At 46.1% G+C, this 23,539-nt stretch overlaps 1 protein-coding gene across 1 annotated transcript; it reads left to right on the forward strand.

Annotated features, from left to right (window-relative positions):
- The first annotated feature begins 357 nt into the window (after nt 1-357).
- LOC142578373 (sodium- and chloride-dependent creatine transporter 1-like) lies at nt 358-23,245 on the forward strand. Its single transcript, XM_075687768.1, has 6 exons — nt 358-478; nt 1,176-1,307; nt 8,899-9,068; nt 12,574-12,758; nt 21,816-21,948; nt 23,093-23,245. Exons 1-6 carry the CDS (start codon nt 358-360, stop codon nt 23,243-23,245), a joined length of 894 nt encoding a protein of 297 aa, XP_075543883.1.
- Nucleotides 23,246-23,539: the final 294 nt, after the last annotated feature.

Consider the following 23,539-nt stretch of genomic DNA (forward strand, 5'->3'; position numbering starts at 1 on the left):
ACGCCAACTCCTGCCCCCTACTAAAATGCTTGCAAATTATTTTATACTTATATCGTTCAATGAACCTTCTTTTATTTCTTTTAAGTGTAATCATCGGTTCATCTAGTGTAAATTCTCAAATATACACGAACTGTTTCTTCGTTTACAGCTTCACCATTTCCAATCCTTCGATTAACTCCTGTAGTTGTCATTTACGTGCGTGCTACCACATAATTCTTAGCCAATCAACCGACATGGGTACGTGCCGTGATTTAAAGGACTATCATCATCACATCCTCGACCACGTGCATCGGCCTCGGGACGTTCCTAGCGGTATCAGAAGGAGGAGGACAAACGCAGAAGGACACCATGTTCACAATGACGGCACCGAGGCATCACTGGAGGAACCAGGATGAGTTCTTCTTTGCGACAGTTGGCATGTGTCTGGGCCTGTCCAACTTGTGGAGATTCCCGAATTCCGTGTACCATAACGGAGGCCGTGAGTATTCCGGCGGATCTGGGGTAGCATTCTTCTATACACCGGCTACACGAGGAATAGTAGACGATTTTTACTATTCCGTCAGAAACCGCGACATTTCAAACTTAGATATATCTGCAATATGTGTCTCTGCTGTTTTCACATGTTGCTGTGTGAAACCACCTTTAGCATAAGCACTGGACTGAGCGTGCTTTCCAGGCCGTCTCCATGGTCGGATTGGATGGCGAATCGGCAGCCCAGTTTTTCGTATTGTGTGGCGTTTCCAAAATGATTTCATTGCCTAACAACCCTGGGTTCGCGTCCTTCTGGGAAGTCTCGCCGAGTGAGACACAGATAACCAACATTTATAGCATGGATTGGTCAACAATATAGAGGCAGTGCGAGTACACATGATCTTCGAATGAATGAATCAATGACATGTAGATTGCAAAGGCTGGCGCTTTGTACGCTAAGGGGTCCGGAGAACACAGGTATGGGGATGGCTGAAAATGGAGTGGTAAAAAGATCTTCCAATGGGATCATTACATCACGAAATAACTGAACTACCTATATTGCCGGTTCATAGGAGTCTCTATAGCGCACGCTAACTTGTAAGTCAAATCATTATGCCTTGTGTTTGTTTTTTAACCGGACGGACGCTAAATAGCAGTGGTTATTGCACACTTTAATTAACAATGACGTGCCCGCACTATTTCAGTGGTCTTCATCGCGGTGTACGTGTTCCTCATGGCTGTCATTGCACTGCCTATGATGTACCTCGAAGTCTTCCTCGGTCAGTTCACCAGCCTCACGGTGCCTGGAGCCTTTGGAGGATTTCCCTTAGCAAAAGGTTAGTGCTTGAGTATGCCGCACCAACCTTGAGGATCGTACCATTCGCGTAGCCCGAAAATTCGGTGCGATGAGATCGCACTGTTTGCTGCGTTTTTTTTTTCATTTCCATAGTAGTTGTTAAATGGTAGTTTCACAAAACGCGCTACATAAGTGCAATTAGCCTGCCGCAAGTGCCAAATGTGCCTAATAGTACGACACATGCGAGAGGTTCATAGACTGCTGCATTAGTATCACTGAATGTCAGATGCCTCAGCGTGTTGCTCTAGGCAAAAGCTAGACGAATTGATTACTGGCACTAAGCAAAATGATTACAGCGCTCAGGACGGCTAACGCTAAAAACGATCGCCATACAGGACGGTCGATGAGCATCAAATGGCTTTGGTACACAATGGGTTGTAATGCGGAAAGTGTCAAGCATGTAATCCGTATTGTGGCAAATCAAGTTGAATCCCAAAGACCATCCTGTGCATTTTGTATTTGTTTCGTCGTTATTGTATCCGTCACCGTATTTCAAATGCCATGGCCTTTTCTTCCAAAGACAGTTTTTTTCAAAATATTTCAAGGAGTAAAGACTTTGTTCACTTTTGGTGAACAAGTTGCCGGTCTTCGTCTTCCTTCATTGCGTTAGGACAGTTCGGCCTTCCAAATCAACTAATCTTCATATTGAATTTTGGAACCAAATTTATTTCGCACAGTATTAGGGCAAGCCATGCTACATATATCGTGTAAATAAAAAGGTGGTTTTAACTAGGTCTGATGCGACGCAGAATACAGGTATCCGCATGTCAGTGCTGCTTGAAGAGGGGGCTAAATCAGAAATTAGATAATCCAGGCAAAGCTCCTGAGGCCTAATTCACAAAACATTTCATTCTTAAGGGATCTCGGTTGTTGGCCGGCCGCCTTCCCTAATAATAAGTCCAGCAGCAGAACTGACACAAGTTTTCTCTTACGAATAATTCAAGCATAACAAGGCTTTGGGTATTGAAATTAAATTATGATGTTACGCACCAAAACCATGATGTGATTACGAGGCATGTCATAGTGGGGAGCACCGGAAATTTGTACCAACTGGTGTTCTTTAACGTGCACCTAAATCTAAGTGCGCGGGTGTTTTCGCATTCCGCCCCCATCGAAATGAGGCCGCCGTGGCCGGGATTCGATCCTGCGTCCTCGTGCTCAGCAGCCCAACATCATAGAAGCAACCATGGCGGATGTTTGGGGGAATACGGGCCCTAATTCATATTTATTCGCAAAACTCTAAATTTCTGGACTTTGGCGCGCAGTTATGTCCCCGCTCGTCATTTCCACGGCTATTGCAATTCTAACAACTTATGTAACACCTTTCCTGCACAGGATTCAAAAGACACTTGGCAGGTGCGCTCGACGCCAGCACTTGACTTTCATGGGCTACGCAGTAATTCCTAAGAAATTATGGTGTTGGACGCGGCTTTTCTTTTAAATTTTTTTGAGCGGGGTAGTAGAGCCACTTAAGCCCTTGCCACGCGATACCCTTGACTGATGTGAAAATGAGAAATCCTAACGTGAGCCCGAGGCGTTAACTGCCACTTAGCGCAAGTTCGCGTAACTAACTGATCAGAAAAGTGTGGGTTCGGGCTACCTGGCAGCCCACTCACAAGAAACATATATCGCCGGGCCACAAATAGCTGCATAACTGCCACCCGCATATTATTTATCAGATAAGAAGCTATTTTATTTATTGCATGCGGGAGCCATATAATTTGGCGATACTATCATGCTGGTACTTTTCATTATTGTTTTGTCTTGTTTATTTGTGATTCTCGTCCAGTTTCTTTGCATGTCGCTGCTATTATTTTCCATTTCTTGTTGTATTAAGACATTTGTATATCACGCCTGTTCGAAGTGTACGGTAGTTAGCGCAATACCTGTTTGTTTAAGTGCCGTCGTCATTCACTGGCGCTTCGAATTTCCTGCAGTAATTGTTCAGTTTCGCAGCTTAAAAGACGGACCCTTATATGAGCTACAGAAAACAAATATTGCCTACAATCACACATGTGATGGCGCATATTATCAAACGAGCGTTTCGTCTTGAAGGCTCATGTGATTCGACTATTTTTTATTTATTGTCTCTTTGCATGCATCCACTTTTTGGAAAGCTCCTCGAAGGGGTTATAATCAGCAGCTGAGAACGACAGAAAGCTCAGCTAGTTGGTAAGGATTCATTATGCAAAAAAGAAGTGACGCGTGCAGACAGGACACAAGAGCATAGAAGTGGACAACACCAACGCCGTGTTGTCCACTTCTTGTTGTCCACTGTTGTCCGCGTTTGTTGTCCACCGTTGTCGGCGTTCGTGTTGTCCACTTCTATACTCTTGTTTCCTGTCTGCGCGCCTCACTTCTGTTTTGCATAATCAACAGCTGAGCCGCCTAAGGAGGTTTGAAAAGGCGCAATTGATTTCGTGCACTGTAAACAAGTAGTCTGAGAAATTGCAAGTTCTAATACTCCGGTCGCACGCGAACTTTGAAAGACCGCTGAAATGAGACTATTGAACTCTGCGGGCTTCGCCGGCTTCTTTGCCGAAGCTCGTGGAAACTGACCACTGGGACTCAAAGATTTTCTGCCCAGTTTGAATAGTCACTGAAATCATACCTGCGACAGTGGTATCCGAAATTCCGCGAATGCTTTATGATCTGGTGCAGAATTATTCGAAAACGCCCACCCCCGCATTTATATATATATATATATATATATATATATATATATATATATATATATATATATATATATATATATATATATATATATATATATATATATATATATATATATATATATATATATATAAAGATATGTCTTGTGGGGCTACTTGAAATTTTCATCAAGCCTTCATTGCTACGAGTGCGTATCGCGCTGCAAAAAGCCGAGCGGCATTTCGCCGCAGAAGCGTATCTTTTTTTTTTTTTTCGATTTATCCCGCAAGCCTTCGTTCCGCGAAAAGTATGACATCGTCCGTATGGCGGCGCATGGCCTGCCCGCGTCACGCCATGCGGATGCCATTTCACGACCACCTGACCCCTTTGCGGGAAATAAATAGTGTTGTAGACTCTCGCTCCCTGGCCTGCATCCCAGCTCTTCAGCAATTAATTCAGGCGTTATGTTGGCGGTCTTTTTTTTCCTTAGATTGTTTCTCAATATACGAGGGTGTCAAGGCCTAGCTTATGGTAACACGTAAGCGGCTCGTTGTGTTACAGGCTTGGATTGGTGTGGCTTTTTAGCCACTATTAGCTCTTATTTGTTCGTGCTATCTCGTGCGTTTAAACAAGTTAAACATCCATGGACGTACAGAAACACGCTAACGCGTCAGAACGGTTCATTTTAATCGACACATTGGAGCGAAAACACTTTGTGTCACAGGTGGTGCGAAAAGATAGCGGCCATGGCGTGTTTGCTGCTCCACAATAACTTCTGGTGCATGCAGCCTGCTAAGACTTTCCATATCTCCCTCTGGCAAACTGGGGCTTGAATTTCGACACCACCAGTTGAATATGCTATATACATGTTAGCCAGAACCTCAGCAATACTTCAAATGCCTAAAGACGTATTCATCGAACTCCTAAATAATTCAGACGATTTAGTTTGGTGTTTGCTGTCATGTGTGTGTCTGCGTGTGCGTGTACGTGTGTTTGTGTGTGTGTGCAGAATTAGGTAACACTGATGACAGAAAGGACTGACGGAACACCTTCGAAGCTAGCGAGAAGCTATGTGACCGTGCTGCTCGCGTATAGCACTGGGATTATTCCTGCAGCACTCGCCATCCTCAGCTTTAAAAAATATTAAATGGGGTTTTACGTGCCAAAACCACTTTCTGATTATGAGGCACGCCGTAGTGGAGGACTCCGGAAATTTCGGCCACCTGGGGTTCTTTAACGTGCACCTAAATCTAAGTACACGGGTGTTTTCGCATTTCGCCCCCATCGAAAGCAGCCGCCGTGGCCGCGATTCGATCCCGCGACCTCGTGCTCAGCAGCCCAACACCATAGCCACTGAGTAACCACGGCGGATCTCCTCGGCTTAATTCTGAGGCCGCCTAGTTTGATTGAGAATTTCTTTGTTCTAGTTTTCTTTGAGTGTATATATCTACACATATGTATTGTTGTGTATTTCCGCAATATGCAGTTCCGCATAAGATTGGTAAAAACATTTCGAAAGCCTTTTTGTGCAAGACTTGGCAGTACCTGATGGACAGAATTTGTGATCAATTTTGAGTTATATGTCGGGCGCATGGCTTCACTGAACATGTGTAGCAAATTTCTATTGCCGAAGGTTAAACTAACGCTTACAAAAAGAAAAAAGTACCTGGCACGTTATGTGCATGGCCGCAATTGTTCAAGCAAGGCTGAGTAATGCTAAAACACGAAGTAAAAGAATTTGACGCCTTGCGAAAGCTATAGCAGTGGCGGAGGGCATCAGCACCGGCAAATCACTAACCATCAAAGTGATTACCAGAACGCTTGCCGGCACTTACTGAACGGCAGAAAAAGAGCTGACAGTCGCTTTAGCTTACGCTAAAGAGGGTGAAGGCAAAAGCCTGCGCCCTCGAAACATTTAGTAAATTACTTGAGAATTCATTAAAATTCATTGTTACTTCCTATGACAGGTTTTCTCCTAACAAAGTTCGTGGCTTCGACTGCCTTACTTAACTCTATCTTAAGAGGAAGCTTCAGCTCGGGCGGTCCTATCTAAATACATGTTTTCGTTTTCTCGGCAACCACTGCACCAAATTTGACGAGGTTTGTTGTATTTAAAAGAACTTACACTGTAGTGGCTGTTGGTTTCGAATTTTCGAGTTAGGTCGTCAATTTTTCATCAAAAATTGGCAAAACTCGGAAATTTTCAAAAAACGAGACTATCAAGTTTACAATTTTGTAACTCAACAGCGAAAAATGATAATACAATTTTGTGAGTTGCATCCAATAGTACATCCAAAGTGGACAAAATAGATGTTACACATAAATAAAAAAATAACAATATGGAAATACACCTTTTGCAGAACCCTTGTAACCAACATAACAAATTCACGTAAGATGGAAAATGACATATCGAATTTGTCCGCTTTGAATTATCTAATGGATACCGTTTATAGAACCACGATATGTGCTCTTTTTGCGGACCTATGAATTTGTAAACTTCGTGTTTCTATTTCTTTTTCAAACTTTCGAATATTTGAAAATCGCTTTAACAAAAGTCATAACCTAAATCAAAATCCCGCTTAAAACAGTCACTAGAATTTAACTTTCTCTTTCAAATGCAACAAATTTCCTTTAAATCGGTCGAGGGGTTATCTCAGAAAAACGTTCTTGCCTTTTACATGTATTTGAATAGGCCGCGTCGGAGTTGGGCCCGAGCTAAAGCATCCTCTTAACTGCACCTTAATGAACTTCGCCTTGATTAACTTTAAAGGTTGTGGGTATGACTCCCACCGATGGTCGTTCATTCGAACATCAATCTTGGCACCATCAATTTTGGTGCCATTGAATTTTGGCCACACCAAAACTCCTGGGTTCCTTTGCGTTACTAATACCAAAAGTATGGGTACAACTTCCACTACTGGTCCTAAGTTCGACCAATTTTGGTGCCATTGAACTATGGTCCCACCTGAGGTCTAGGGTTCGATTCCCACCCAAGGTCATGGGTTAGAGTGCCATAATTAACGTTATCTTAGTAACGGTACCCTAATTACCGTCGCCTTATCGACACCAAATGTGGTGGATTCGACACCCAACAACTGCACTTGGGTCGAGTGCCTTAATGAACTATATCCTAATTAACTCTACATTATTGAACTTTCGTAAATAACTTACTTAATAATTCTACTTAATGAATTTAATTACCTAACTTCTACACCCACCAATGGCTGTGGATTCGACCACGAATGGTGGCGCCATCGATTTTAGTGCCATTGAATATTGGTCTCACCAGAACTCGAGGGTTCGACTCCCACCAAAGGTCGTGGGTTCGCGTCCAAAAATTAAATTTTGCCTTAAATACGAAAAATCTTCGTAGGTTCAACTCTGACCAATTGATTCGGCTGCCATCAATTTTAGTGCCATCGAATTTTCCTGCCGTAATGCCGGACGGTCGAATTTTCGATAACGTCTGACAAGGGCCCTTTCGACCCATAAGCCACTTAAGGCTATTTTCGCCTTAATAAACCATCACGCACTTCGTGCACTCCTCGAGACGAGAGGCGGCGTAACACGCCCTACAACACAACCACAGCCGATTTAACACAAAATGCTGTGGGTACCAGGACCTGCAGAAATAACGGGGAACGAAGAGGCGGACAGGGTAGCTCGACGGTAGTTAATCAGAGCACCCAAAGAATCCACACAAGAAAGTCCACCTGTCTGTTCCAAATGAATACTCGGCTTTATTGGCACACTACAGGGCACGTGTTGGTGGGCGAGTTGGTTATGCATGATAACGACGAAGGCACCAAATAAAACGACGGACGAAGGAACACGACACGGGACAACCACGTAGGCGCCTACGTGGTTGTCCCATGTCGTCTTCCTTCGTCCGTCGTTTTATTTGGTGCCTTCGCAGTAATCGTAACACTACAGGGGGAACCAGGATACAATATCCTCCCCCACACAAATCATTCACTAGAGCGAAGGCAACTGATTGGAGATAGCTCCAGACAGGAACCTTCTCCAACTTAAACCTACTCAATAAAATGTGCCCTACAAGATGCGGAGCTAACTGCCCGGGGTGCGGTCAAAAGCCTACCTTTTATCACACCAATTAGGTACCACTAGGTAAGAGTCCATCTAACGGGCATCTTTATTTCATCTGTTGCTGAAGTTCCGAATGACTGTGCTGGGGTACGCGTCAGGAGGTGGCAGGTACTCAAGCCAATCAGTGGTTCAGCAGCAGACGAAATGGACTTGTCCATTAGGTGGACTCTTACAGAATACCCCCGCCCAAATCTCGTTTAGGACATTTATATTCCTTTCCAAAAGCAGCCGCATAGTTATGTTCCAAGAGACTGTCTGGCTATTCTAGGTTTGGAGAAAGGTGATGTGGTATGAAAGGTGGCTTTTAGCAGAAGTACCGTTGTGTTAGCAATGTCATATGAAAGCTTTATTTTAAACGCACGTAATATAAAAACGGTCCAACGTTCTCGCCCTCGGTGTTAGTACCTCATAACGGCATGCCAGTCTAACACTGCCAGTCTTTTAATGTTTCGAGAAAGAGCGGCACGGGTCCTTCTCTTGAATTTTGGCATTTATTCGGCAAACTGGGAGCCTTAGATTCACTCTGCTGAATTTGCCCTCTCCGTCAGCCGTCAACCACCGCACACCGAGAATCGAGCTCCCGATGACGTCACACTGCATGAGCCGAGTGGAACATGGTATGAAACTTCGAATGAAACTTCATACCAGTGTAAAGAGAACTGAAAGAAGCTGACGCTGATTGTTTGGGGCACAAACTAAATTTGGAGTCTTCCCTTAAGTCTTTGAATATGTAAAGAGCAACCGGTGAACCCGTTAAGATGTTCAACTTGAATCAAAGGATCACGCCAATTATGCCTTTGACTTCACTGCAGGCATTGGCTGGATAATGCTTTACTTCACCCTGGCGTCGTGCTCAGTCTACATGTCGATTGTGGTGCATGGCGTGCTCTACCTCTACTACTCTTTCTCGAGCACACTTCCGTGGACCAGTTGCAAGCAACTATGGACGGATTCCATGTGCTACGAGAGAGACTACAGGAACGTGAGTTGACAATTATATTACTAACAGGGAGGGCTCAGGGCCCATCCGGGTAAAGACCCTCTTCACGTGACTCAATGGCAAAAACGGCAAAATTAGGTTCACGTAAAACGTTAACATGGACCGGACTGTCCAAGAATGTCACAAAAGAATTTAGGCGCCCTGGGAAAGCAACCTGGCCAACTGGAAAAATATTTGTTACTGTAGGGGCATCGAAATTCGCTCTCTCCCCTAGCAGTCACTCCACCCCTATCGAGTAACGGACACTACAAGGATACTTGATACTTATTCACCTTGCTGATTTCTACTTGACTTGTTTGAATAATTCACTTGCTCTACAGTTCCGATGTTTTCCTGTATTCGTTCATTCGTCTTAACGCCTACGGTCTGCTATCTTCACTTTGTTCGATAAGGTGGTGACTGCCCGCGTCCTGGAACCGCGGTCCCAGCTTTAATGCCCGAATCAGGACGAATTTTTCTTCAGTTCCGAAGCCTCCTTTTGGAGATCAAGAAAGCCAGTGAAGCCCCATAGCATTCTATCGCTACGAGGATGGCGATTTCATGACGCACGCTGAATTTTGACATTGCAAAGTACCTTTAGCACTATTGTGACAAAATCTGAGTCACTGTCTACTTACTCTAAGTCCACCTGTACTTTGCACGGGCCTGAACATGTTCACGAATGAATAGCTTCGTGACTGTCCTTGCCGTCATCTACACTGTTGTGCTTGACGAACATTTGGGTGAGTGGTATGCCGAGTGTGCGCGCAGCCGCGGTATTCGAATTATCGAATGAATTTTGCATAATCCTAATAATCGAATGCAAGCACGACAATACATATCACAGACATTTACGTAGGGCGAGGGCCTTCACTGGAACCTTAAGACACTGAACCCTCGCTAATTTAGGCACATGAGGTTTTTAACATAGGTCTATATATAGGTTTGGCTAGGTGATGCAAGCGTAATAAAGGAGCATTTTCTGCCGGAAGTAGGATCTCTAACGAGCAAGCGTTAATGCCACACCATTACTTCTAACGCAGCGCTTACATTACGGTACAGGATATTCACAGCAAAATACGTTATAAAACGAGGAGATTATGACCCGTTGGTCACAATTTAAATGCAATTATCTGTGTTCTCAACCTACATAGTCTACATGGTACATTGTGACTCATTAACCAGATATGAACCACAGAAATTCGAATGTCATATATTGGTTGCGATCACCTCTTTCTCCGAAAAGACGCATAATGCTATGCCTAACAACGTTCTTTGGACGGCGCAACTACGCCTGCACCAATCCCGAAAAAGCTGACGATATTTAGCTCCCAGGAAACACAAATATTCTGTGGATGTTCAGGAAAAATCCGAACATCCTAGCTTTTTATGGGACATACTGAGGACGCCCGCAGTACCATAACCACGATGAATTTTAAACACATGTACTACCGGACGTATTCCGAAAGGACTATACAAGTATCCAAGCAACATGCTCAGCAGGATATTCCCACGAAGTTGCTTCCAGGTTTTTTTTTTATTCGGGAGCTGCATGCTAGCCCGAACAAAATTGAGTATAACTAAAAACAAAATACAGATTGCGCACTTCAAAAAAACTCGTTTTATTTGTAGACTAGATTGTCTAAATAATAATAATAATTATTATTATTATTATTATTATTATTATTATTATTATTATTATTATTATTATTATTATTATTATTATTATTATTATTATTATTATTATTATTATTATTATTATTATTATTATTAGTCGGGGTGTCCCCAGCGCACTTTCCGCTGACGGTTCTCTTTAATTAACAAAAGCAGACCTCGAAGGCTATGTCATTGTAAGGGCATAGGTGGTGCTGCGCCTGAGGTACATCGTCCATACCGACCTGCTTTTTGATGATGGCAAGAAACAAAGATGCAATATTTCTTAAATTTCCGAGCGCATGAAAGCGCACAAATGTCGAAACGCGGCCCTATAATACGGGTTATCGTGTCCAAGCTGCGTCATGCATATAATAACCCAATGCGTGAACCATTAATGAATCGTCTTCTAATTACAGTGTCAAACAGTAGTGCCTTGGAACGCGTGCTGACATCATCCTAAAATGGTCCTCCAATTACATGTATCTGATATGTTCTCAGTATCTACTTGGGACGGACAAATACACGTTATCAGGAGCCTTCATAGAATTAGTGCAGGACATTATTAGAATGTAAGAGATGTAAGAATCTCCCGTTGCCGACACCACAGAGAATTTTTGAGGACGGCTATGCGTTGTATGGGCTAGATGTACTAATGGTGCACAGCATGTACTATGAGGTGCGTCCTGTGGCCGAAATAAAGGAAACGCCGTCATAATGCGGGTGGACACAGGAAGCGTTCTGCAGTCTATGTTTACTGGATTTGTTGACTACAAGGCAATCATACCGATACGCGCCATATTTAAGCAACGGATGTTACGGCAAAAGCCGTTAGAAACTTGAGACTGGTTCATTCGTTCCGCCCGTCCACCCTTTTCGCTACAGCCGTCGTCATTCTGCCATGAGTTGTGACCCTCAGGTTGCCGTCGTTATTGTGTCGTAGCCGCCAGAATCTAGAATCTAACTTATGCTTTTCAGGCAATATATGCCATGCAAGTGGAAGCAGGCCGCATTACGCGCTGGGCTTTTCCACTACGGGTAACGCTTTGCGAAAGCTACTGGAGATAAATATGGCGCTAGTGTCTATGGTAGCTGCAAGCACACCGGTCCCGACAGCATGAAAATGACGGCTAACACATGGATCTCTCTAAACTTTTGTCAGTGTGGCTTTAAATGGCTTTCTGACGTTGCAAATTGGCTATTTTCTCAACAAAAAAAATCATTACACGCCCCCCACCTCTCGCCATAATTATTCATATACGCCGAGCTGCTTTGTTCATCCAATAAAGAAATGTAGCATTTCTTCCAGAAGTTAAGCGAGCAGGCACGAACACAGAAAGAGAGAGAGAGGCAGGACAAATGCCGACTATAAACTGAAACGTCGCACAATGGCGGAAAAGAAGGTAGACGCAAAACTTTTTCTAGCCTGCTTCGTGCGACCTTTCTTGTGAGGTGACTTTTCTGCATATCTGTCAGGTAATTTTGCGCTCCAGTGTGCTTTATGTGCTTTCTCCTGTGAGATGCTTTTAGTACGTCTGTATGAGCTGACTTCTAGTGTGACTTTTTTACTCTTGTGTTCCTTGTTACCTTTCTTTTGTTCACTGCCAGCTTGTTTCTTTACATTTAGTATATTCGTTCTATTGGAAAAGAAGTAGCCGGTGCCCCTTCAAGATTCAAACATCGTTTAAATCTCATGTAATAGAAACAAAAATAATTTTTAAAGGGTCCCACATGTGCCACTTCGTGCAGACAGTCTGTTAACCTAGTGGCCGGAAATGAAAGTTTCAAAATCTATATCCAAAAGTGCAAAGACCCCTAGGAATATGTCCACATCTTGCTATTTTCGTCTGCACAGGTTCCGTGCATGCACATCAACGCCACCCTAGCGCGCAAATACGCGTCGCAAAACTACAGTGAGAAGGACGCCCTGGCGGTTCTGTCAGGCAGCGGCCACTCTGTGATGGTCCCGGGCGCCGAGTACAACGCCATGCGCAGCACCTGCCTCAACGCCACGCAGACCTCAACCGAGCAGTTCCTGCTGTGAGCTGCCGCCACGGGCATTTGTACACATGCGTACATTACTACGATACGAATTAAACGGTCGCTTCAGGTACATTCCCGCCGTCGGCGCAGCCGCCGTATACTGTGCTCTACCGCTAGCTATTGCTGGCGCGTGGCTGGCACGCGGTGGGTTAGAGGGCCTCCACAAACCTAAAGTGCTGTTGGCTGAAAAAAAAACAATGGCGAAACGGAATTGACGCACGGTGAACGTTTAAATCACTTGGCTCGTTGGCGGTACCAGGAGCAGCGTTCCGTCTTCAGGTGGTAGAATGAGCGCTGAGCGCGCGTGCGCTACAAGCATGTCCATGATGCCCCACGTAAGTTGAGTCAAGCATTAAAAATATGCAAATGCCGCGTAGCTGGACAGAACAATGGTGATGTTGTTTGGAGTCGCTTAGAGATACTCAGATTATTTTTTTTATTCCGCCTAATTACATAAATAGTCTTAATGATTTATTATATAAATTTTCAAATATTATAATTAGATGAAAAGTGTCAATGAGAAAATTGTAGAGCAAAATGAAAACTCCCGATACAGCGTTCTGTTGCTGAATACATGCTACATAAAAGTGTTTTTCCGCCCGTCAAAAAGGCCTGCGAATACACGCAACATTGCCGCACGGCTGGCCGCTCGACGCACTTTGCGTGCATTCACGGGCTTCTTTCACGCTCGAAAAAGAAAAAACGCTTTTGTGCGACAAAAGAGTGGTGTTAGCGACATTTCCAGGGTGGACATTGGGTTTGCCACGTAACGAACGAAAGAAAAGCTCGCGGAAGATGGCCACGGACGCAACCTTGTCGTAGTAGCAGGTGGGCGAATTGACATCCTAAGCAGAAAAGGGGCAGGACTATCCCAGCGCTTGGCCAAGGGTGGTAGACGAATTGCGCGACATGTCCCTTAAAGTGCAGATCGTGGTGTGCTCGGTGTCGGAGCTTCCTGTACGTGACAGTAACGTACAAAGAGCCGTTGTGGCTGCTAGTGAGGCAATATAGACAGTGAGCCGAGAGAGGTGTTTCGAGGCTGCAGAAGTAAACAGGGAAGTGAGAAGGTTTTCAACGAGACAGGATCCACTTCCATCCCAGGCTTGGACGAGAAGTGGGCTGGCGACTTGCTCGTCGCGTGGTTGAATTTTTTTAGGGGGGGGGGGGGGGTATTAGAAATCTTCCTCGCGTCTGTGCTTGCTTCACACTCGAGTTGTAGGTGATGGTTGTCTGCCGGTTCTATGTTTCGCGAGCCAAGCTTCACGCAGCTCCTTGTCCTACGGCTACGTGTGAATAAGGCTGACACAGGGCTCCATTACATACGTCCGGCACTGCGGCACCGAGCGGTAGCCTACCACCATGCTGCACGGCTTCAAAGGCAGCCACTACCTATTATAGTGATTTCAAATGTTGTCAAGCAGACGACCAAGACGGGAAATCTTCACCACTTAATCAGAACCGCAGCGCAAGTGGGACTTTAAACTTTCATTTTCAATTCGCTTCGGCGCTTCCGAAGCAGCCGACGCGGCCGCTGTGTCCACGTGATCCCTCATACCACGTCACGCTGACGGTGGCGCCAGCTTTTCCAGTGGTGGAGCTCGCCCCATATTGTGCAGCAAAGCATTGCCACCTAGATGAAAGTGTGGGTGGCGTTGAGGGAAATGGGAAAAAATAAAGGAGGCGAAGCGTCGCGGAGGAGTAGGGTAGAGCGGTCAATGCCACCTGGAAATCAAGGCCTGCACACTGCCGCCATGATGACATGCGACTTGACCGAGCCGCGCAGGATGTTCTGAAGCGCGTCTCATCGCCTCCCGTGAAAGGAAAGAATGGTCGTGGCGAGTTTCACATATGTGATCGCTTCATTTTGCCTTTTGCGTTGTGATTGGTGCTGATTTAAGGATAGCGTAACGCTTTAAAGTCCGTGATCTTTTTTAAGATAATTTATCATTCCACTTAAAAATGCTTTGTGCGCAATCGAACATGTGGCCAATTAGCAAGAGTAATGAAACAAATTAATGAAATGAATAAAGTGCATTTTATGATTATTTACACACACGTGCTTACATATTGCTACGAGGCGCTGTCAGCGAGGAAGATGATGAGATAGAAGACGACGCTGGGTGATGTTCGCGTGGTTCTGTAGCCATCTTGAGTGACGTCCGAAGCGTCCTTCTATATATAACCTGTAAATATATTGTACGTCTTTTCCTCCCCGTAACACTTTGTTGGAGAGTGCAGGTTCCTCAACACTCAAGACGGATTTGCGCAGCGGCGCTCCTTGGCTCCATTAGCCATACCTACTCAAGACGATGATGACAGTAGTTCAGGCACTTCACCGACCGTACCCGAACACACCCCCATCAACCGCCATATTGTGCTCATACAACTTCGTGGCGCGGGTACATTTTCCGGCAACGACAACACTTATATCGAATACTGGCTGCAAATGTACGGACGGGTAAGCAGACCCAACAACTGGGGCCATGCACTCATGCTAGCCAACATAATATTTTACCCTGAGGGAATGGCACAAGTTTCATTTACAATCTACAAGCACGAAATCATGACTTGGGATACATGTAAACAAAAGCTCACCGATTTGTTTGGCAAGCCAATCGGACGCTGTCATGACGCTCAGAAAACTCTTGCATACCAGGTTCAAACTTGCACGGAGTCGTACTTGATATATATTCAAGACGTTATAGCGTTGGTGTTGCAAAATCGATGAAAATAGGCTGGAAGCTGAATAGCTTGCCCACATAATCAAGGGTATAGCGGACGACGTGTTTAAACTTCTCATTTCCAAAGACTCCTCCACAGTTTAGTACGTCATGAATGAATGCCGGCGCTTTGAAGAAGCGAAAAGTCGCCGTATTGCGCGCCAGTTTTCACGCCTCTCCAACACGCCTTCGACATCTACGTGCAAGGACAGCCGCCTACCACCCACTCCTGTTGCACCAGAGAATATAGTGCGTGTTGTCCGACGGGAGATTGAAGCTGCGTCATCTGTTTCGGCCCAAATGCCTGCCCCCGCCGATTCTCAAACGACAATTTCCCTCATCCAAAACCGTTGTATGGCAAGAACTAGCCAACGTGGGACTGCAGTCGCTTTGCCCAGTCAGCAGACCGAACTGCCGCCCACCTGTATCACCTGATTCGTATCGACACTCGTACGCTCGTCCTCGTTACACCAACTCGGCAGCATGGCGCACCTCAGATGATAGATGATCTGCTTCTGCTGTGGACGAGTCGGACACATTCCCCGCATTGCGGCGCTCCGTCGAACTCATAACCTCGCCGGACGTACTCAACTTTTCGACGTCCGGCTGACAGTTCTCGCATGCCGACGCACGTTCAAGACGATCCTGCTCCGCCCTCATTGCCTCCGCGACAGAGCCGCCTCCGTCGCCATCGCGACGCCAGTCCCGGCGCCCCAGTGTCGTCGCTTTCCTTCTCTCGTCGATACCCTCCACTCCTCGGTAAGCTGACGGGCGCAGCTCCGAGAGGTGAACGTACGCTGACGACCGAACCCGCAATTCCTCTGTGCATGCTACCGGGACAACCCAACCTCATTAACATGGACGTGGACGGTACACATGTAATAGTTCTCATTAACACCGGCGCCTACATATCAGTTATGAGCTCCATTCTCCGTGCTCGCCTTAACAAAATTCTCACCCCCGCTTCGATCCCTCTAGTCCGCGTAGCTGTCGCTATAACTCCGATTGTTACTGGGATGCGTACCACCCATGTTACTGTTGCTGGATGCCATACTTCTGTTTTGTTTTATGTTATGAACAGTGCCCACATGAACTCATCTTGGGACTCGATTTTCTGTGTGCACATTCGGCCCTTATTGACTGTTCTGTCGGCATTGTTCAACTCGTCCTACCATATGACGTAGATCCTTCTGGTCCGAAGCCTAGTCGACTATGCTCCGCTGAACGCATTCGCCTGCCCCATCTTGCTGTGACGTTCATAGACGTCATTCCCGATCCACCAGTCGTCGACGGTGATAACATCGTGTCACCCAACTCTGACGTTCTCTGTTCGTCAGGTTCCCACACATGGTCATCTGTATAAAGAAAAGTACCGCGTGCCTCCCGATTGTGACTGTCAGCCTATGTCCTCAAGTGTTGCCGCAGGGTATCTCCCTTACAATCACTGCACCAGACTGCAACTGCAATATTTCCGCTTTGATTTCTAATGCCCCATAGCCTACCAGTCCCAATTCGGATCATTCAACTGTAAAAATGATCGCCTCTGACCTTCCGCTCCCCACGTGAACGCGCTCCGTTGCGTTTTCGCATAGTGCTAGAACATATTTGATCTTAATGGCCGACCACTGGGCCACACATCTGTTGTGAAGCATCGCATGAACACTGGCGATGCAAGCCCGATACACCACTGAGCGCGAAGTAATACAGAAGAAAGTCGACAAGATGCTTGCCCAAGACATCATTGAACCTTCTTCAAGTCCTTGGGCTTCCCCTGTAGTGCTTGTTAGAAAGGAGGATAACAGCTGGCGCTTCTGAGTAGCCTACCGAAATCTTAACAAGGTAATAAAGAAAGACGTGTACCCCGTGCCACGGATAGCTGACGCGTTTGACTGCCTCCGCGGTGCAAAACATTTTTCTTCGGTAGATCTGCGTTCAGGGGTACTGGCAGATTGCTGTTGAAGACATGGACCGGGAAAAGACCGCTTTTATTTCACCGGACGGCCTCTATCAGTTCAGAGTAATTCTATTTTGTTTATGCAATGCCCAAGCTAAATTCGCAGGTATGCTGCACGCTCTCCTTCACGGTTTTAAGTGGTCGATCTGCTTTTGCTACCTAGACGACGTAACTGTCTTTTAACCGCGATGCCCATTTCAACCCTAGTGACATGGTCCTCCTCTGGACACCATCACGATGTGAGATTCTGGCGCATATAGTGTCTTGCGCAAAGTAGCCGACGTGTGACATATGAAATCAAACCTCTCGATGTCACTATGGCGCGGTCTGCCTCTGACATCGGCCACGTCACAAGACTCAAGTCACTTAGACCCAACAAGCAACTGGACGGCGCCTTCGCCGCCGGGAGTCATGCTACGAGGCGCTGTCATCGATGAAGATGAAGAGAGAGGAAACGACGACGCTCGGTGATGTTCGCGTGGCTCGGTAGCTATGTTGAACGACATCCAAAGCGTCCTTTTGTATATAACCTGTGAATGTATTATACGGCATTTGAACGTATGGAAAATGTCTCTGTTCATTTTGTAAATTTCTGCAGTTTCCTGTCCTGGAGTCTGCGTTCTTGTAGACTTCAAAACATCTGTCTTCATCTCAATTCCTTTCTTTGGAAGATAGTTTGCTGCTGTCACAAGTATCTTGTGCAGCACAGTGTCATGGTTATTATGACCATTGTTACATTACAGACTCAAAATCCAGACAGACATGAAAATCCTTACTTTCACAAAAATGTCTTGTGATAGCCACGGGAGGCTCCCTCTCTTTAGGCGTTGCATGAAAAAGGGCAGCATTCCCATTTTTGGTAAGTTCTTCTAAGTAGTTCTAAGTTCTAAGTGTTCTAAGTAGTTATGTTAAGGCTTAAGCTAGCAAGTCCGAAGCGTTTACGAGATCATTATGTTATAGCAAGAGCCTAACATGTCGGACATGTTTTAGAACATGCTGCCTAACATGCTTCTATAGCTGCTCAACAACAAGCAGTGAAGACGTACAGATAGATACTTTCCGATCACAGAGAGAACCGATACTGATGTCATCTCGATAAACGGCACGCTCCCATTTCACGGTTAGGTCGTCCTTTGGGAACGATCAAGAATACTCGTAGCTTCGGTCCTTTGTCATAATTGCCGTGACCGTTCGGCACGCAGCATCGCCTCATTACGAGGCGTAGTCTATGCGAACATTACGCAAACGAAACACTTCACATTATGACGCAGCAGTTCACTGATACAGAACAACACTTCGCCAGTGGCCAAGAGAAACGCCACAACGCCGCGTCAGGCGCTCGGTAAGGCTTAGCAATCCTGCTCTCTCGAATGGCTTGGACATGTCCACGCGACGGGAAATAAAGGTGCAAACTCAGTGACGTCAGAGGCCACGACAGGAGGAGAGGGCGCTGGCATCTCTTATGGCAGTTGGTACGAGTTCTGTGTGAGCTTGGACGTACCGTGCTCATCTCGGGATTTAGAGACCAAGCGATAAGGACGGCGCAGCGACGGAAGCGGTGGCAGGCTGAACGCAAATCTACCGACCCAGAAGATGTCGCAAAGCGCCGGGTATGATTTGAACAAGTCCGGCAAAAGGCGCGAGTTTGGCGTGCCCAGGAGACTCCCGTGGAACGTGTTAGGTGGCTTGCCACAATGTGGATGTATCAGGCAAGACGGCATAACTTATAAACTGCTCAGCAGCGTTTATAGCCCTTTTGTAAGCCTGCGGCATGTCTCGCACGAAGTCCGGAAGCACAAAAGCGAACAGAATGTCCAGCTTCACGCGGGCGGCGGCAAAACCTTTAAGAACGACTTTATCGATAACCAGTTTGGGTAAGTTTGCTCTGTGTGGGATCGTCTCTGGCATCTGCGAGACATTGTTTCCGTCAACGAGGCGTGGGTCCCCGTGCTGGGGCAACGTTCATGAGGCTTACGTAAAAGCCTCCGAATACGACCCATACGCTTGCACCTGACCCGCGTTCACGAACTGAAACGTCAGTGTAATGTTTTATTTATTAGAAATGTTCGAATGCGAACTGACAAATGATCCTGGTCATGCGAATGATTCTTGGGTAATGGGATATAAGGCTGCGAACTTCGTTGTCAGCACCTTGCGTGTACTCCGGTTTAGCCTGAAGTGCCTTTGAAACAACGGAAACAACGGAAACCAAAGTTGAAATACCAATCGCAAAACCTGATGCTGCAGCTTTATGCATTCTCATCATCCTAGAAATGCCCGAACATCGGTGACCTTCGTCGGCTGCTCACGTCGGAGCTCTTGGATAGTAGCAATGAGCAATTGCGTAGTCTTCGCTGACCGGAAGAACTACTGGATTCTAGCAGCAAAAGCAGCTTTGTGCGACGCACGGCTTGCATCGTAACAGTCTGCTACAAAACGGCGCCTGAACGGAGCAGTACAGCCTTCGTGGTCTGCTGCCGCCCGCTGCACGGCGGGACCGCACGGCGCTCCGCCGTCATCCTTGGCGATGGGGCGTACTCGTGTTGTGCACGCCCCAGCCGAACGTGTGCCATCACTGGCGTGGCGTCCAGGCGAAGGTGTGGCACCACGTGAGCGCACTGAAAGCACCAGGTGTGCCGTCAGCCGAAAGTGCTGCTATATTTCACTGGATGCTGGCTGACATCAACAGTTTTCCGTGGCTTTCTTCTCGTGCATCATGAAAGTGCGACGCCTGCAACACCAAAAGCAACGCTCTCGATAACGACAACGTCGTGAGGTGCCTCGTAGCTTCCAGGACGCTGTTCCTTATGCTCAGCAGCATTTTACAATGTTAAAAACGCCACCCAAAACCGCGGAGTTAACATAGGCTTAGTGGTCTGGACCTTGACCAGAAGTGAGGGCCCCAGGCAGAGACGCGAGTCGATCAACATAACTAGTAATAAATAACCTCCAATTGCACCGGCTACGGAGTGGTCAGCTCTACAAGCTTCGCGATGGAGAGCGGCACACGTGCTCTAGCTTGCGCTGATCGAAGGCTGACGTCTGTTGACTGGGACATCTTTTATAGCGTCCTCGGAACGCCGTCGCTCAGTAGAGAGAGAGAGATAGAGAGAGCGAACGCTCTTCCCACGCTTGCGGCCACCGCTCGGTACATGGAAGCCAGTTCAACGGATTTTATAACCGCCACTGACTCATCAGAGGGAAAGGCACTGACGCGCACATACGCATACACAGGCGCTACCGGCGCCTTCCTCGCCGAGGTCGCGGAGAAGCAAGGAATGCGCGCACGAAGCATAAAGGAAACCACACTGCCTAGATAGGACGTCGCGTGACCCATGGGCAAAGAGGCGAGAATGCGCGCACAAAGGCTAACATATTTCCGTCGTTACACCTTCCGAAGAGCTCGATCGTAACGTTAAACATTGCTATTGGTGTCAGTACTGCGTAATTTGGGGCAAAACTGATGAATTTCTGTTCCTGGCTGTACGCACTCGCGTCCGTTATATATCTTTCCACGGCGAATTATCAAGTAAGTGATTGGGATATATGGCATTAGAAATAGCCCATTGTCTTCAGGCTAGCTAAGAAGCTGAACTAAAGGGAATTCCAGTTAGGCTCGATTGTTTAGGATAACGTAGTTATTCTTCGCGATACACATTCTGCACTTATTCAATCACTCCTCGAATGCGCCGATTCATCCGTATGTGCCTAAAACTGCATCGAGTGATAACTTTTTAAACAATAGGAACCATTTTGTAATCAACTAGGCATGAATCTAAACTATTTCTAAACGCGATAGAAAGAAATTGCGGGCTCATCAACACTATACTGGCAGGCCATTGTATGTATTAAATCAACTTCTTGTGACATTTTGTCCTTACCCAGAGGCTCAACACACCACTTTGCAACAGGCACCGCGGTAGCACAGTCACACCTGGCGTAGAGCTGCTGAGCTCGATGCTGCGGGTTCAATCCCGGCCACGGTGGCCGCATCGCAATTGGGTAGGAGTGCAAAAACTCTCGTTTACTTAAATTTAGAAGCACGGTAGAGAACCCCAGTTGCTCAAAATTGATCTGACGCCTCTACTACGGCGTGTCCCGTTAAATAATCACGGCTTTGGCACGCAATACGTACCCCAGAATGTAGAAGCTTTCTTCGACAATCCAATCGCTCTCCTGGTAATGCTTAACATGAAAAAAACACATGACGCACTTGCTCATGACGTCTTTATTAAACTTTGCAAGCAGGGCTTTGGAAGCGAGTGTACTGAGATAATTACATTTACCTTCTAACAAGTGACAGTGTGTCGCAACCTGTAATGAAAACATTACTGCACATTTTTTTTTTTAAGAATATGGTCGACAACTGCATCCTTGCAGGAAGAAAGTCATGCGCCTCAGCTCTGGATTCGATGAAGTTGACACCATAAACTTCGACAGCCTTCTCGTAATAGCCATCTGCTGGTTCGCGGGCTTCCTCGCAGTCAGTAAAGGCATCAGAAGCTATGCCAAGGTATGATTCCTTGACGACACCTGTGATTTCATTACTCGTTCACGGACAAACGCTTGCCGTATATTGCAGCGAAGTAACGCAGTTTCAAGTGACCACAAGAACAATGTTCTTTGTTTTTCTGAGTTGATATAGTAAGCGGCCCTACGGTCATGGTACTCCGGTCTTTGCCAAAAGTACTTCAGTTCAATACTTCATAGCACCGAGGTGGCGTTCTTGTATAGATTGCAATCGCAAAGGCGTTGTAAAAGACAACGTTTTATTTAGCGAAATTGCGTGAAAAACATAAGGAAAATGGCACCAAGCTGCAGTGATAGCAGTGAGCATAAACAGTGGTTGTCGAATGGTATCAAATATTTAAAGGTGTTTAGTTATATATATATATATGCACACACACAAGTGTCATGGTACTTTCCAAAGCAGATCACAGAGAACGCGTCGTTTTCAGAATGTAGTGCATCGCAGAGCATTAAACGGAATGGCGCTTCTCGGCGCTGAAGTGCCAACATCCGCCATTTTTTCCCCTTATAGGAAGTGGTGTCGTGCGCGACAGCGATAGCACGATAAGGGCGATAAATCCGTGAGAGCAGTCAGTGGCCGCAATGTTTCAGCAGGCGATAAGAACATGTAGAAAACACGACCCTGAAAACACTAAGCCGTGTTTCTACAACTAGTTCACTTATATAAATGGTTTTCATTGATTTGCCTAAATTTGTTTCTACACCCGGACCTAAGATAAAATATATTCTTCATGCTAAATTATTGGGGCTTGTTCATTGAAATATACATACGTTTACGAGTACTCGTGCAATCACTGAGTTTACGACACGGCCGTAGAACTCGTGTGTCATTCGAGTTCCTCCCCCTCTTCAACTGATATGCTGCAAAATGTTTCAGGACCACCTTGTAATTCACTATAATTGTCTTCAACCCTACATGGACATAACTAGGACACAAGTTGGCCTAAAAGCAAATGCCATTTATTTCGCCAGTTACAATCATTTTGCTACTGCAAAAACGCACCCGAGAGTCCCCGCAGCCGCACTTGCCGACAAGTTATACCCTAGCGTCGCAGAGCACACTAATCCGCTTCGAAAGACCGTCCAGCGCATGAATTCCATTTTTGTTTTTTTGCCTCCTGTCGCAGGTCGCAACGTTCGGTGCATGCGCCTCGTACGCCCTGATGTTCATGCTGTTCCTGGCGAGCGTGGTGCAACGTGGATCGATGCGTGGCTTGCACGCATACTTCCGCACGGAGTGGCAAAAGCTCGGCGACGTCATGGTACGTGCAATACGATAGCGAATCATTGAAAAGTCTCGCTGTTTATGCGAACGAGTTGCTAACGTTCCATAGTTGGTAAGACACTGTCGTTGTAAAGGCAGTGAATTTGTGAATTCCTTGGACGGACGCGAAAGCAGACAAACGTGAGCACTGCACTGCAAATAACGGGTTATTGTTATGCAAGGATCGTTTAGCTTCAGGCTTGAGTACAACGCATGCTCAGTGAAAATTGAGAGGGGGGAGGGCAGAGTGTTATTGAAGAGGCGCTTTAAGTGAATGACATCTAAAGGTCACAGCTTTAACCAACGAGAA

This window comes from Dermacentor variabilis, chromosome 4 (genome assembly GCF_050947875.1).
Source record: "Dermacentor variabilis isolate Ectoservices chromosome 4, ASM5094787v1, whole genome shotgun sequence".
In the NCBI taxonomy this organism is placed as follows: Eukaryota; Metazoa; Arthropoda; class Arachnida; order Ixodida; family Ixodidae; genus Dermacentor; species Dermacentor variabilis.

Coding starts and splice junctions, on each gene's coding strand:
- LOC142578373 (XM_075687768.1), top strand. CDS start 358: ATGACGGCACCGAGGCATCACTGGAGGAACCAGGATGAGTTCTTCTTT. Junction 479..1,175: donor CGTGTACCATAACGGAGGCC/GTGAGTATTCCG, acceptor GCACTATTTCAG/TGGTCTTCATCGCGGTGTAC. Junction 9,069..12,573: donor ACGAGAGAGACTACAGGAAC/GTGAGTTGACAA, acceptor TCGTCTGCACAG/GTTCCGTGCATGCACATCAA.